Consider the following 14245-nt stretch of genomic DNA (forward strand, 5'->3'; position numbering starts at 1 on the left):
GTTGAGGGAACTTCGGCGAACTGATTAAACTGTATTTACAGAAGAAATACCCACAGACACTGCGCAAGGACCTCACATGTTCTCACTCTCCTACGCCATGTTATCATGAGTTAGAGCCCAGGACGATGTTATGCGTATATATTACGAAGCCTCATTGTCCTATCGTTATGTGACTGCAGCTCAGACTGTTCGCAAGTGCTCCGTACCGTTCTTACATAAAGGTAATGAGCAAAGTAGCGCGGCACTGGTGGAGTTGGGCGTACTCTCTTTGCTAGCGTTGGTTGAATTGCCTAATTCACATTCCCCCTCTCTAACCACGGCTCTCTCAGGTTCCGACGTTCCTTGGCAATGTTTAGGCGCATGCACCGACCCTGTCTCTTATTGTTGGGTCATCTCCCTAGTTAGCAGTTGGCCGCGCCTGTCTGCCCCAATAGAGCACACAGGCGCGGCCTTACACAGCGTTTGCAGTCATCTTGCGCGCACCGAGGTATTCTGATGTCGTTCGCCCCAACATTTGCAGCGCAACGGTGGCGGCCGAAGTGCCGTCCGACGAGAGCGCCGCCGGCTCGGCCCAAGTGGAGATGGAGCGGCGCCGAAGGCAGCGCAACACGGAGCTGGCGACCATCTTCATCTTCATACCCGTGCTCATCGCCTGGATACTGATTGTGCCATTGGTGTTGTTTTCCTACTCGTTCGAGAACCCGTACAGCAAGCACTTCGAGGTGGCGCTGTGGATATGCATTCCGCTGTCCACGCTGGTGCTCAGCGCTACGTGCCTCGTGAGCAACGTTTACTGGTACTACGACGGCGAGGCTGGACGCTGGCGGTACCGCATACATTGCGGAAAGGGACCCGCTAACTTTTACTGGGGTGACGTGCTCACAGAACCTGGCAACGGGAAGCAGCAGCAGCTGGGCAGCGTGCAGGTCGTCTAGCAAAAGGCACAGTGGCCACGACGGAATGGCCGAGGCAGGGCCACGTTTCCACGGGCAGTCCCTGTGGCACGAGACAGAGTTGCAAGTTCGGTGCCCTACAATTACACGAGTCGTTAGGGCAGGATCCACTCAGTGGTTCCGTTCAGGAAAGGGCTGGGTTAATGTAAGGATGCCATTAAAACGCTATTCCTTTTCGCATTTCGTCATTGGTGCGAGCGGTGCTCCGCCCACCTTATTGCCAGGATCGGCCGGCTATGAAGGGTAGATGACAACAAGGGAATACGATCGAGCGAGATGAATTCTTACGTTATACCAGCCCAGGGCTCGTATTCACAAAACTTATTTCGTTAACGCCGTCAGCGACTGCCCATTGACGCGGCCGTCGTCGAGTTATCTCGCCGATGGTTATTATTACGTACTATAGTGGCAGGTGCCCGAACGCCGGCCGGAGAGCAAGTGTGTCGTGAACACGGGCTTAGTTTTATTTTCTGCACTTTGCACACTAAACGTAAAGGAAACAGGGTTCTGTAATCCGCCCGGAGAGACGTGATACTGTATGGGAATGGAGAAGCGCAACGTATTCGTGCACAACACCGTGGCACTGGTATGCTCATGCTTCGGCATATTACGCCCGCCAAATTTTGGAAGGCCGCGCAACTAGGCACTTTTATCTAGATCAATGCCGAATTTCCCTTTGGTGTGCATTCAGTACCGCTGAAAGCTTGGACTGGCCGGTGTAAATGCAGTTCGTCGACAGGCTATCGCCGCAGTTTGCCAACTGAGAGCCTCTTTAGGGGTAGTGGCCATGCAGGCTGCATAGTGTGCTCTGTGTTGTTTCATGTGCTTTTCGTTGTGATCGCGCTACAACAAATGAGAAAATCGCCTACCAACGAGTCCGTATAACTGCTCTCGTCGACTTGATAGTGAGGAACACGTCGCGTGTCGGCGGCACTACATAAGAGTCGAGTTCAAAAAGTAATTTCGAGCGTGAGAGCGGTTGACGACCGACTGCGCCGTCTTGGGTGCTAACTTTGACGCAAGACAACAACAAACTTCACTTATGTAAAGAAACCCCTATGTATCTGAACCCGTAATTGCGGTAAGGAGCTCTTCTCAGCGCGCTAGGTGCTTCATCATTAGACATTATGGAAGCTACTGATGTAGAGAGTGTCCCGTGTGTATAACATTAAGATACGATTTGGGAAAAAACAAAAAAAAAAAAGTTTGATCGCTCGTTTTCAAATATTTGGGCACAATCAACCTTTGGTAATGAATATTTTATATGATACGCGCGTTTAAACCCTATCGGTTGCAGTTCACGCAAAGCGACTTCCGAAAGTTGTATCGCTTTGGGGACCAGTCGACTTCCCTCATTCCGGCTGTTCCCTACGTTAGTCTGGGAACTCTGACATTTAAACGCAAAACGGCCTATTATTTAATCGTCAAATGAAGATGAGCACTTCTAGTTCTGAACACAGTGCTCATCGACACTGTAGTAACGACGTATTGAAAAGAGACCAAACTTACGACGTGATGTGTAGTACAAACAGCAAGAAAGGAAGTCGACACGGTGAAGCAAAATGGTCAATTTAGCCGGCAATAGTTGCGCTAGAGGCGTAATTTTATTTTTACTTCGCATAGAGAATGTCGCTGCACGGCGATGCCTTGAATTTCTGCTTTCTCATTTTTTTTTTCATGGCACTGTTGCAGACTTCTCAAGAATACCTCTCGCACATACACAACTGCAGTGATAGTTGATGTTTTGCATAAACAGAACATGCTGCACAGCAATTCTGCTTTTATATGACGAACACAGACGCAAAATAAATATTAAACGAAAGTGGATGCAGCCAGCGTTTAAGTACAAATAAGCATAATATATCCCGTTGCAAATACTTACGTCATGCGTTTCTTTTTTTAAACAAAAGTTTTGTGCGCGCTTTATTGCTGAAAAATTGCATTATTGAAAGTTGCGAGTAGCTATGCCATACACTGCTCTTTTGATCGAACGTAGGAGACCTACGAAAATGTTTTACTCAGGGTGCCATTTGAGATCTTCTATTTTCTTCAGTGCCCAGAACACGCGTGCAAGGAGAACTTCTTATGCGTTTCACCTGGTGCAGCTATAGCATTTATGGATGCTTCACACTGTACTGTACACATTGCATGCTCTACAGCAATTCCTAGCGGGGCTCAGGACAGAGTTCGTCTTTATTGGAGATACGTATGTATACTTCAGTACGGGGGCATCTGTATTGTTTTACGTTTCACATTTTGTCGTTGTTTGTTGTGTTTTATTTTTCATCTTTTCGTAGTATTACTCTGTCATCGTTTCACCAGTATGCACCGTGTTTTTCGCACAGGCTTAGCGCAAGCATGATGGAGTTTGCGCATTCGCGAGCTGGCTTGACTTTGTGCTACAATAAAAAAGAATGACTGTGCGTGAAATTTTATTACGCATCCCAGCCTCGCGTCTGAGACTGGCGAACGGCTACGCACTAAGGAGTCGCATCCTGCGTAGTGTGGAAGCTGGTGTAATGCGTGATGTCTTTCGGCAACTTGATGAGTGATCAATGTCCTGTGTGTTTGAACGTTCTTTAGTTTCATGTGCTGTATATTATTTCGCTTAGAGAAGCCTCGACGAACCCATGTATCCTTGTGGAAATATGCACCATGTATCCGAAAGCCACGTCACAGTAAAAGTGCTGCGCGTCCTTTCTGTGCTGTAAAATGTATTGAGCCCCTTAGCCTGTACCTTTGCAAACATATTGAGAGAGAGGAAAACTAGTGGTCATTTTTTGTCGTGCAACACCAGGTTATCGTGCACTCATCAAAGAATGGAAGGAGCCCTTCCATTTTGCCCGCTCAGAGGCTACGTGTTGCTCTCATATGTAAAGCCCCATCATTAAAAAAAAAAACCATTTGACGTGGCGCCTACCAGTAGTCCGAAAGCTACTAGTACATCGAAGCCGTCGGTGTTGTATTTGTACTCTTTGTACCTGTATGTATTCAGCCAGTTGCCATGGTTCCATCGCCATGTTTTGTTCTTTATGAAACAAATAAACCGCATAAAACAATATTTGTGCGATACTCATTACCTGAGGGTGGTCTACAAGTAGCGCTGTATTTTTCGGACTGTCAATGTCGAGAGAAGGTGGCTCGGTCCAAGTGGGGGAGAGAGATGGACAGGTTGGAAGCGACATGTTTCCGTCTGCTTGATTTTTACTTTTCAGAAAAGAAATCGTGCCATCGCGCACGGACACAAGCAGATCTAATGTTTGTTTTACAGAGGCTATGCAACGCATGCTAAGAGCCAAAGAACCTCCGTACGAGCACACGTATGATGAAGACAGCTTGCACAACGTGGGAATAAAATGTCATGTAATGAACAGGTAATCTTCATTCACGCAGTGCCCAATGATGGTGGACGCTTCTTAAGGTTTATAATGACTACCGATCAGTACTATCGATCAGTGATGTGTTTGACCAGAGGTTAAAGTACTGGACGTTAACCTGAAAGTCAGAACATTACTGCTCGCAGTCAAGAACCCTGCCGACTGCATACCAAAGATGGCAATGAATGATAGCGTGACGCACTGTAATATCCAAGAAATCTTGCAGCAACGAGGAATCGAAATATTTGCTTCGCATAAAGCGTGAACCAAGAACACCTCGTCCCACGAAGGCCCACTCCACTCCAAGCATAGGACGGTGAATGTCGTCACATGTCGTTGCTCAAATCACAGCTGATGCGCATCATTATTTGTTTACGTGGCATTGCAGGTGTTGTGCCGGTCTTGCGCGGCTGCCCGAATTCCGGGAAGTTTCTCCTTTCTGCTGCTCCGTAACGCGCCCTTCACAATCTGTAGTGACGTCGAACAGGCATACACGAGCCGCCACTGCAGAACGCTCTTTACGCCCCGTATGCCTTTTGTCCAACCGGCTCCGCCTTCACGAATACAGCAGCGCCGACCGTAGCGCACAACGAAGCACGTAGCAGGACTGAGTATACGAAGGGATTCAACGATGAACGCAGGACAGCTGCCCCGTGCACTACACGAACGTTGAGAGGAAGTCCTAGCTCGGGGCAAACCTCGATCTCCCTCGAAATACACCCGAAACTTAAGAATGCTCTTGTTAGACGTGTGTTGAACTAATTTGAATTTCTTCCAATCACAAGAGAAAGCTAAATTATACCGCCTTCTGAAGCAGAATGTCCACAGACTTCAGAGGGAGAGACGCAAATGAGGGAAAGGCAGGGAGGTTAACCAGAGCTACAACCTCCGGTTTGCTACCCTGCACTAGGGGAAGGGAAAGGAATAATGTTTACGGCTCCGTAAGTATGCTGCAAAAACAGATACCATGATTCTGTAAACTATAGCTCTGAGATCGCCAAAACCGGGAAAATATGGGTCATAATTTTACAGTCCATGTGAAATTATTACATTGTTCATACGAGTTCCACCAAAGTCTTACACAAATTCGTGGTATATAAAAAGTGGCTGGGTATACTACCTCAAATTTGTCCAGTTTAGATGTCAAAAATGTGATGACGGTTTTTTATTTCTGAGATTGTAAATTGAAAACTCGATTTTCTTTTTTAAATGCCTGATTTTTAGCCATCCGGATTAAAAAAAAATGCTTCATTATATAGGAAATACGTTCGCAACGGTCTGTATAGATACTATGATTTTCTTTAAAATGCAGCTTATCTAATAAATATTGGTGTAGTGCATACTGTGCCAACATGGTATCTTCCTTACCACGTGTTCAAATAACAGCTCGCGAGATAAAGCAATAAGAGAGAACGTACAATGGCCTATATTCCTCAGCTTAAATGTAAGTACGCATGCAGATTCTTATGAATTATTTTGCGAAAGCTGAGTACAACGCACCGCTCTTGTGCATCACTTCTAGACGACGCGTGGTATATCTGGAAGGCCGTGTTCCCTCGCTAACAATAATTAATAACTGACTAATTAATTTGTTCACACACGTACTTATTCCTTCAGAACGAGTCGCAAAATTCTCGCACCCTGGTTAGACCCATAGCTAGTTAATTGGGGCATGACAATAAAGATTAAAAAAAATTCAGAAAAAAAATTAAGATCGACTACATGCCTATAAACGCTGTAGATGCACCAGTTCTAATGAATGGACTGTAACAAAATGATTAATCTGCCAGCGTGTTCTAAATGGTGGCTTTGTATCCATTTCATAAGCTGACTTTGAATGACCTCGCCATTCCTAACAAACGGCCACTTGCCTCCGCTGGCTTAACACTAATAAATAAATGGTTCATTAGCAATTCTCAGTTAGTAAGGTTATTAAATAATCTTTCATATATTTTTTGTCCAACCCTGCTGTGGTTATCGGCCAGAGAAAACTATCACCGTGTCTTGAAGCCCCTATTTTTAATCATTAGAGACATTTGTCACTCAAACACCCGCTACATTGGTGAACATAGAAAACTATAAAAAAATCCACGCTTAACGAACAAACCACAAGACACCCTTAGTGTTAATATTAATTATTCTAGATAATTTTGAGTAAATGTGTTAGATTTCCTTGACACGAGTCTGAAGCTGATATACTGGGCATTCGACTAAATAGCTTATACTGAAGAAGCTTAAGCTTAGTGGGTGTTACGTCAAATGTTTCTTGCCCACTGAGCTCTCTAACTGTTGTAGCAGTTTTTTTAGCAACGTGCGTTAAGATGATGGCTTTTCTTCTATCTGGCGATGTTGAGACAAATCTAGCACCTTCTACCGAATAAATGCTAACTGCTGTTTTCGAAACTGGAACAAGAATTGAATGTGGACAGGCAGATATGCGTAGCGATTTGCACGCAAAGCACTTGCACGGATCTGTCATTGTGGAACTGCAACAGTTATCTTCAAGAATACGTGTTCTTGAGGTTGGCATGTCACCTTTGGAAAAAAGAAACAAGATGCATTAACAGTCCGCCCGCCTGAAGCTATTAATTCGGTATCTCAGCAACTTAAGAGTATTGAATTTAGATGTGCTGATACCGAAAATCGACTAAGGCGATCTAATCTGCACTTTTTTTTTTGGCATCACCGACGATTGCAATGAAACATGGGCAGCATCAGAAGTCGAAGACATTGATTTATGTTCAGAAGAGCTTGGCGTTACAAATGAACCTTTGCAAGTTGAGCGTGCGGATCGCCTTGGCAAATATTAAGTGGGGAAATGCAGACCGGTTATTACAATATTCACCTTCTGCAAGGACAGGCAAGGAGTAATTGAAAAAGGTTATAAGTTAAAAAATACAAATTTCGTTGTTCATGACTTTTCATTGCAAACATGTATAGCCAGAAAGAAGTTAATCGAATTTGCGAAGTCCAAAACTGTGCCATCGATAAACTGCGGATTCAATCATCTAGATAACAGTTTCAAAGGCCGGCAGTCTGACCAGGGGCCCTATAACGTAAAACTATTCCAATATGTTTTTATTCCAATCTCCTGACGTCAAATCTGCGTAACCGCCGACGCAAGCATCGGGCGGTCACCCACCGGGTTCTCTGAACAGACCAATCAAACGCTCTCCTCGTTCATAGGAGGTCACTTTTGTTTGCTGGAAAAACAAATAACATTGCCTACACTGAGCGGCTTGTCTTATCTAATTGGCTAACAAGAGGCGAGGAGCACGCTCAAGTGGAGGGGGATTCGATAGGGCCGAGCCACTGCACTGAAAATCGATAACCGGATGAAGAGGGTGGTGCCGGCGTGTGCGATTGGTCCGCTTTCCCTTACTTAGCTTGCGGCGGCTCGTCGACAATCGCGGCGACATGCAACGGAAGCATAAGAATGACACTGAAACAGATCCTCAGCAAAGAAGAGTTGGTAGAACGAGGTCGTAAACGGACCGAAAGTGCTCGAAAATGTTACATGGCCACGCAGAAAGTTTTATTACACGCAAATAAACCCATGCTCTTCGACAGGTGCGAGTAGCCAGTGCCTGAGTGATCGGCGGCAGCCATCTTTTATTCCTTTCGGAACGGGGAAGCCTGCGGCTATTCAGAAGAAAATTCAGTTTTGTTCGGCATATTAATGCATCTTTATCGCGTTAACGTCACTTTGACGCGGTGAGTTTTTGCGGTTTTGTGACGTCGCGTGAGAGGCAGGTGAAGTGGACGCAGCCTGAAAACTTTCGACCAATGGGCGAGGGCTAATGGCGAAGATGCGTCGAATCAGAAATAACTATTTTTCTTTCGTTCGGTCAAATCATGCATAATCCGCGTGTACACGTTGTATCAGATGGGGAGCTATCGCGGTTTTCGTGACGTCGTGTGACAGACAGGTGAAAGGGGGGTGGTCCAAAAGGCTTTTGACCAATCGCGGAGGGCTGATTGCAAAATTGGAATAGAAAAGCTTGGAATAGTTTTACGTTATAGCGCCCCAGATTGTCATCCACCTCAGTTTCAAGTGTCCATAATGTTATAGCGCAGTTTTCGAAATCTTTTACGAATATGGACTGTATACACCCAAATCCTATCGAAGTTCGCTCGCATCTGGAAAACAGCAATTGTGATATTCTAAAACTCACAGAAACGTGGCTTCATTCCGAGATCAGTGATGACGAAGTCGTACGACCATCAGTTGACTACAGCATCCATCGTAAAGATGGAGATGGGGAAAAAAAGGGCCGGGGGGGAGGGGGGGACTTATAGCCCTCAAGAAGAACATTACTGCCAATCGAAATTTCAAGCTCACTTGAAATAGCTTGGGTCTGCGTACCATCCTCGCATTCTAACAACGTATTTGGAAAACGTTATCCACCACCAGACAGCACAGATACGTTCACGTCTTATCTGTATGCGAATGCTAGCGAAATTACTTCGAAATTTCCGAAAGCTAATTTGGCTATATTAATTACCCCGAAATTGACTGGGCTAACCTAACGTCACCCTGCCAACACGCCAACGATTTCGTCGAGCTTACTTAAGACTTTTCTCTAGTGCAAATGATTCGTAAACCCACCCGTAGTAATAATATTCTAGACCTCGTTTTCACATCCATTCGAGAAACAATTCCATCAGTTTCTTTGATGTCTGGCTTTAGTGTTCGTCTACTCGTTAACCTTACATTGGAACTACCCTTATACAAACGCACTCCAACACCTAAGCGCATATTTAATTATAAGAAGGCTGATTTCACTGCAATCAGCATAGGTTTAGGGAACTTCTACAGCTCGCACATACGCTACTTTCTTCCAGACCTGTTGAGGAAAACTGGAAGGTCTTTAAGCAAACACTCATGCAGCTTACATACGCTCATATTCTGCTAATTTAGAATAAAAACAGGAACAGCGCAACACAGGACGAGCGAGTAAACAGGACAGAGCGCTCTGTCCTGTTTACTCGCTCGGCCTGTGTTGCGCTGTTCCTGTTTTTATTCTAAAGATGAATCAACCAGCCTCATTGAAAACTCTGCTAATTTACTTCCGGGTAAATTGTTCAAAACCATAGTATCACAGGACGCTACGGTCATTAAACATAAAAAGAAACGCCTGTTCAAAACTGCTAAGCGGCAACCCCAGTGGCATGGTTAAAACATAAAGAATCCGAAAAAGAATCTTGCAGTAACATTCGTAGCACTAAGCACACATTCGTTTCACATGACCTCCAGCCCGTGATAAAAAATAACCCATAGAAATTCTGGACAGTGATTTCCCCTCGAAAACACTCAGACCGAAAATTATTACAAGACGATACCGGAGCGCCTATTTCTGGAGAATACTCAATTGCTTTTATTATATTTTTTTACCTAGATGTTCACACGCGATGTTCAAAACTAGCTTAGGTACTGTATTCATTTCGTTTAGTTTATTTTTTGTACTAAATGCCTTCGTTTATGATTTTTTTTGTTCCAGAACGAGTTTTTTTTAACATTAATAAGCTCATACTACATTCATTTATATTTGCTTAGAAACATTTTTAAGCTGGTCTGGTGCTTGCGCAGCCAGACCGACATACAGCGATCTAAAGCTTACATAATGCACCCACTAATAGGGCTGGAATGTTTGCAACAAAGACATGTGACATATATCTGCTACCACTTGCCAGAATTATCTGTATTGGGAGCAATGTCACTGCTACAGCTTGTTTATCACAATAAAAAATGACTTCATGTAAGAAAACTATACTCTTTTGTATTGTTATTCTGTGTTTCGTATTCAAATAAAACATTCCCTTCACCTATGCATACGTGGAGGTATAATTCTGAATGCCATGTCATGGTTGGTCACTTCCTCGTGGGGCTCGGTTGTTCGTAGGCATGATAAGCTAACGGAACTGAGAATTTTGAAGCATGGCTCACGTAATTATTGCTTATGTAGTAATGCTCACGTATTATTCCTGCAATTGCAGACGTAAACTACGGGCATATGGCACCGAAAAAGATTGACGCCTTCGGCATCTCATTTCTAATAAAGAACCTAAAGGAACTTCAGCCAGCGTTGACGGTAATAACAATAAAAATTTTAAGCATACAGCCACATATTCAGCCCCCATCCTTTCACGCATTTTTGGGCAGTCCTTATCAACAGGGGATCTACCATGTGATCGGAAAGTCGGGAAAATTATTCTGATCTTTAAATCTGGCGAGAAAAGTAATTACCGATCCATATCATTAACAAACATTCCATGTAAACTACTAGAGCATGTCATAGCATGTAATTTTGGGCAGCACTTAGAGTCTAACAATTTTTTTCTATCCAGAGCAACATGGTTTTAGGAAAGAACTTTCTTGTGAGACTCAACTCATCGAATGCACTAATGAGCTATTCACATACGTAGACAATGGATTCCAGAGCGATAGCATCTTCATTGACTTTTTCAACGCGTCTGATAGCGTCCCCACTCTAGATTGAGAGCCCAACTATCGTCATTATATTTAGACAGCCTTACAATATCGTGTATAAGGAACTTTCTCATATCCTGCAAACAGTTTACGTTTACTGACAATCATTAACTTTCCATAGCCGATGCGACATCTGATGTACCTCAAAGTAGCGTGCTGGGTCCACTATCGTTTCTCATCTACATCAATGATATCCCGTCCAAAATTACATCAACAATCAGATTACTTGCCGACGATTGTGTAATTTATCGCAAAATTAAGGCACCCGACGATCACTTTGCGTTTCAAAAAGGTCTATATGAAATTACAAACTGGTGCACGCTATGGCAAACGTCACTAAATACAGAAAAATTCAAATTAATGACCATCCAGCGAAAGCAAACAAACCCTGCTTAGAGTTACTCGCTTAATAATAGTGCTCTCCCTGTCACCCTCTTGTACAAATATCTCGGTATCAATGTTCCAACAAACTTGTCCTGGAAAGCGCATATAAGACATGTTACAGCAAAAGCATCTAGCAAACTTGGTTACCTAAAACGAATACAACGTGAAACCCTTTCAGCCACTCCTTAAATAACGTACAGAACCTGTATTCGTCACGTAGGAGACAACCAAATGCGCTACGAAGCCGTGGCATAGAGTAATATAGACAACGTAGAGTGGACGCGTCCGTAGGCGGCCGACTCTGGCTCTCAGCGCACCTAGCGGAATCGGCGAAAACAATTACGTTGCATAAATCGAGTGATTTGATGCAGGCGCTTGTGCCGCTGTTTATATGTTGCGACGACGAGCGCACAAAGGTGTATCACTTTGTTAGTTTTATTCAAATTCATATTCGTTATGTTTGAAGCTGTAACTTAGCGCAACAATCATGCCAACTCTTAATGACAAGGTAGAACTTCATTGTTTGCGATATTGCAGTTCTAATAACTCACACCAAAAGGAGTATCGTAAATAAATGTGCCATGTTCCTTCAATCAGCTTGCTGGACAGCCAAGAACACGGAAATAGCAGACAACGATTCATTCCAGCAAGAGTGTGAGAAAAGTGGCAGACACATGAAAACGGGAAGGAAGGAAGGAAGGAAGGAAAAAGTGGAGAAGAAAAGACAGGGTGGTTAACCAGTTTAGCGTAACCGGTTTGCTGCCCTACACATGGGAGCGGGATTGGGGGGGGGGGGGGGGGGGGGGGGGGATCATGAAAACGGGAAGTCAGTGCGAAATGCAAGTAATGTAGAATTGCCGGAAATTAATGGCGCGATCGCAATAAACTTTACACAAGCGTAACAACAGACTGAAGACGTGTTGCAACTATACATAGAATGAAAAAAAAAATCTACACGGACAAGCCAGCACTAAATTTACTCAGAATGGGATTGTTTTAGAAGGAATAAATATCACGATTCTTCTTGTACTTCTACGAAGGAGGGTGACTTAAAGTAGCAGAATTATGTGAATGGATTTGTAACAAAATAACATGGCTACAAAAATGATTGGGCACGCACAAACAACCGCATCTCGAATGTGTAATTCAGTGAGTCGCTCATTAAGCAGCTGCAAGATACTGGCATCTCAGTCAATTAAGCACTTCGACTGAGTTGGGGGTCTTCACCTGCTGTATTCTAAGCCTAGCAATCGTCTTCTGATACTTGGAAATTTGTCCTTGAATATGCATGATGTCCTTTGGTTATAGAGTGCATCTTGAGGAATGAATAGTCGAGATTCCTGCAATACGTAGAATGACAGACAGAAGGCAAACAATACTGGAGCCTTCAAAGTTTTTGAATGGTGATGCTATGTTCCTTCGTGTAATACATATTTTTCTGATCATAGGTCAAGGAACCACAGTTATAAATGCTAAGACACAAGAAACTTGCTACGGTAAGGACTCCATGCAAAATTAGAACATGAAAACACGTATGTTCAGCCCAACGTAAAACAGCTCACAACGCTTGAGCGAGAGGTTCTCTCAATAGAGGTTCAGAGAACGCGCATTATTGCCATATTGCAAATATTGCACGTGTACAGCTTTGGAAATAGCCGCATTTCTTTTGCAAAACTGGCACCCCATGCCTTTTCAGAAGCCGCTGCGCATAACCTTCTTGAACAAATCAACATAAAGCTCTCTGTACCGAACGACATGTGTTCATAAGCCGCATTTCTTAGTGAACCATTTTATTTTATTTTCTAACTTCGTCATCGTTTCGAACGTGCCTTGCAGCTTCGACGCTGCCGCATCGCTGTTATCGCTGGCATCACCACTCATTGCTGCGCATGATAAAAAAAGGATGCAAAATGAAATTCAACGTTGCAAATGGGTAGCAGTTGCTTATGGCGTCAAGGCCGCCATGTCCTGCTCCGTCACTCGTTCATGCGGCTGACAGTGAGATAACGAAATATCACGAGAACAAGGGCGCTATAACGTAAAACTATTCCAAACATTTCTATTCCAATTCTGCTATCAGCCCTCCACGATTGGTCAAAAACTTTTTTCGACCCCCCCCCCCCCCCCCACTTCACCTGTCTGTCAGGCGACGTCACGAAAACCGCGATAGCTCCCCATCTGATATGATGTGTACACACTGATTATGCATGATTTGACTGAAAAAAGAATTTCTGATTTCTGATTCGACCCCTTTTCGCCATTAGCCCTCGGCTATTGGTAAAAATTTTTCGGGCTGCACCCGCTTCACCTGCCTGTCACGCGACGTCACAAAACCGCCCAAACCCAACGCGTCAAAGTGACGTAACGCGATAAAGATGCATTAATATGCCGAACAAAACTGAATTTTCTTCGGAATAGCCGCAGGCTGCCCCGTTCCGAAAGGAATAAAAGATGGCTGCCGCCGATCGCTGAGACGCTGGCTACTCGCACCTGCCGGAGAGCATGGGTGTATTTGCGTATAATAAAGCTTCTTGCGTGGCCGTGTAACGTTTTCGAGCACTTTCGGCACGTTTACCACCTCATTCTGCCAACTCTTCTTTGCTGAGGGTCAGTTTTAGCGTCATTCTTAAGCTTCCGTTGCATGCCGCCGCAATTTTCGACCAGCCACCGCAAGCTAAGTAAGGGAAAGCCGACCAATCGCAGACGCCGGCACCACCCTCTTCATCCGGTTATCGATTTTCAGTGCACTGGCTCTGCCCCAGTGGATCCCTCTCCACTTGAGCGTTCTCCTAGCCTCTTGTCAGTTAATTAGATACGACAAGCCGCTCAGTGTAGGCAATGTTATTAGTTTTTCAAGCAAACAAAAGTGACCTCCTATGGACGAGGAGAGTGTTTGATTGGTCTGTACAGACAACCCTGTGGGTCACCGCCCGGTGCTTGCGTCGGTGGTTACGCAAATTTGACGTCAGGAGATTGGAATAGAAACACATTGGAATAGTTTTACGTTATAGGGCCCCAAGTCTTTAACAACCTGCAAAAAA

At 44.3% G+C, this 14245-nt stretch overlaps 1 protein-coding gene across 1 annotated transcript in view; it reads left to right on the top strand.

Moving 5' to 3' along the window:
- LOC126545421 (uncharacterized) overlaps positions 1–4014 on the top strand; it is an 89447-nt gene extending 85433 nt beyond the window's left edge. Inside the window, exon 4 of the mRNA XM_050193294.3 lies at positions 521–4014. Within this exon, the coding sequence (XP_050049251.2) occupies positions 521–935 (415 nt within the window). The 3' untranslated portion in view covers positions 936–4014. The remainder of the gene's footprint in view (positions 1–520) is intronic.
- Positions 4015–14245: the final 10231 nt, after the last annotated feature.

The sequence above is a fragment of the Dermacentor andersoni genome, chromosome 1 (genome assembly GCF_023375885.2).
Source record: "Dermacentor andersoni chromosome 1, qqDerAnde1_hic_scaffold, whole genome shotgun sequence".
In the NCBI taxonomy this organism is placed as follows: Eukaryota; Metazoa; Arthropoda; class Arachnida; order Ixodida; family Ixodidae; genus Dermacentor; species Dermacentor andersoni.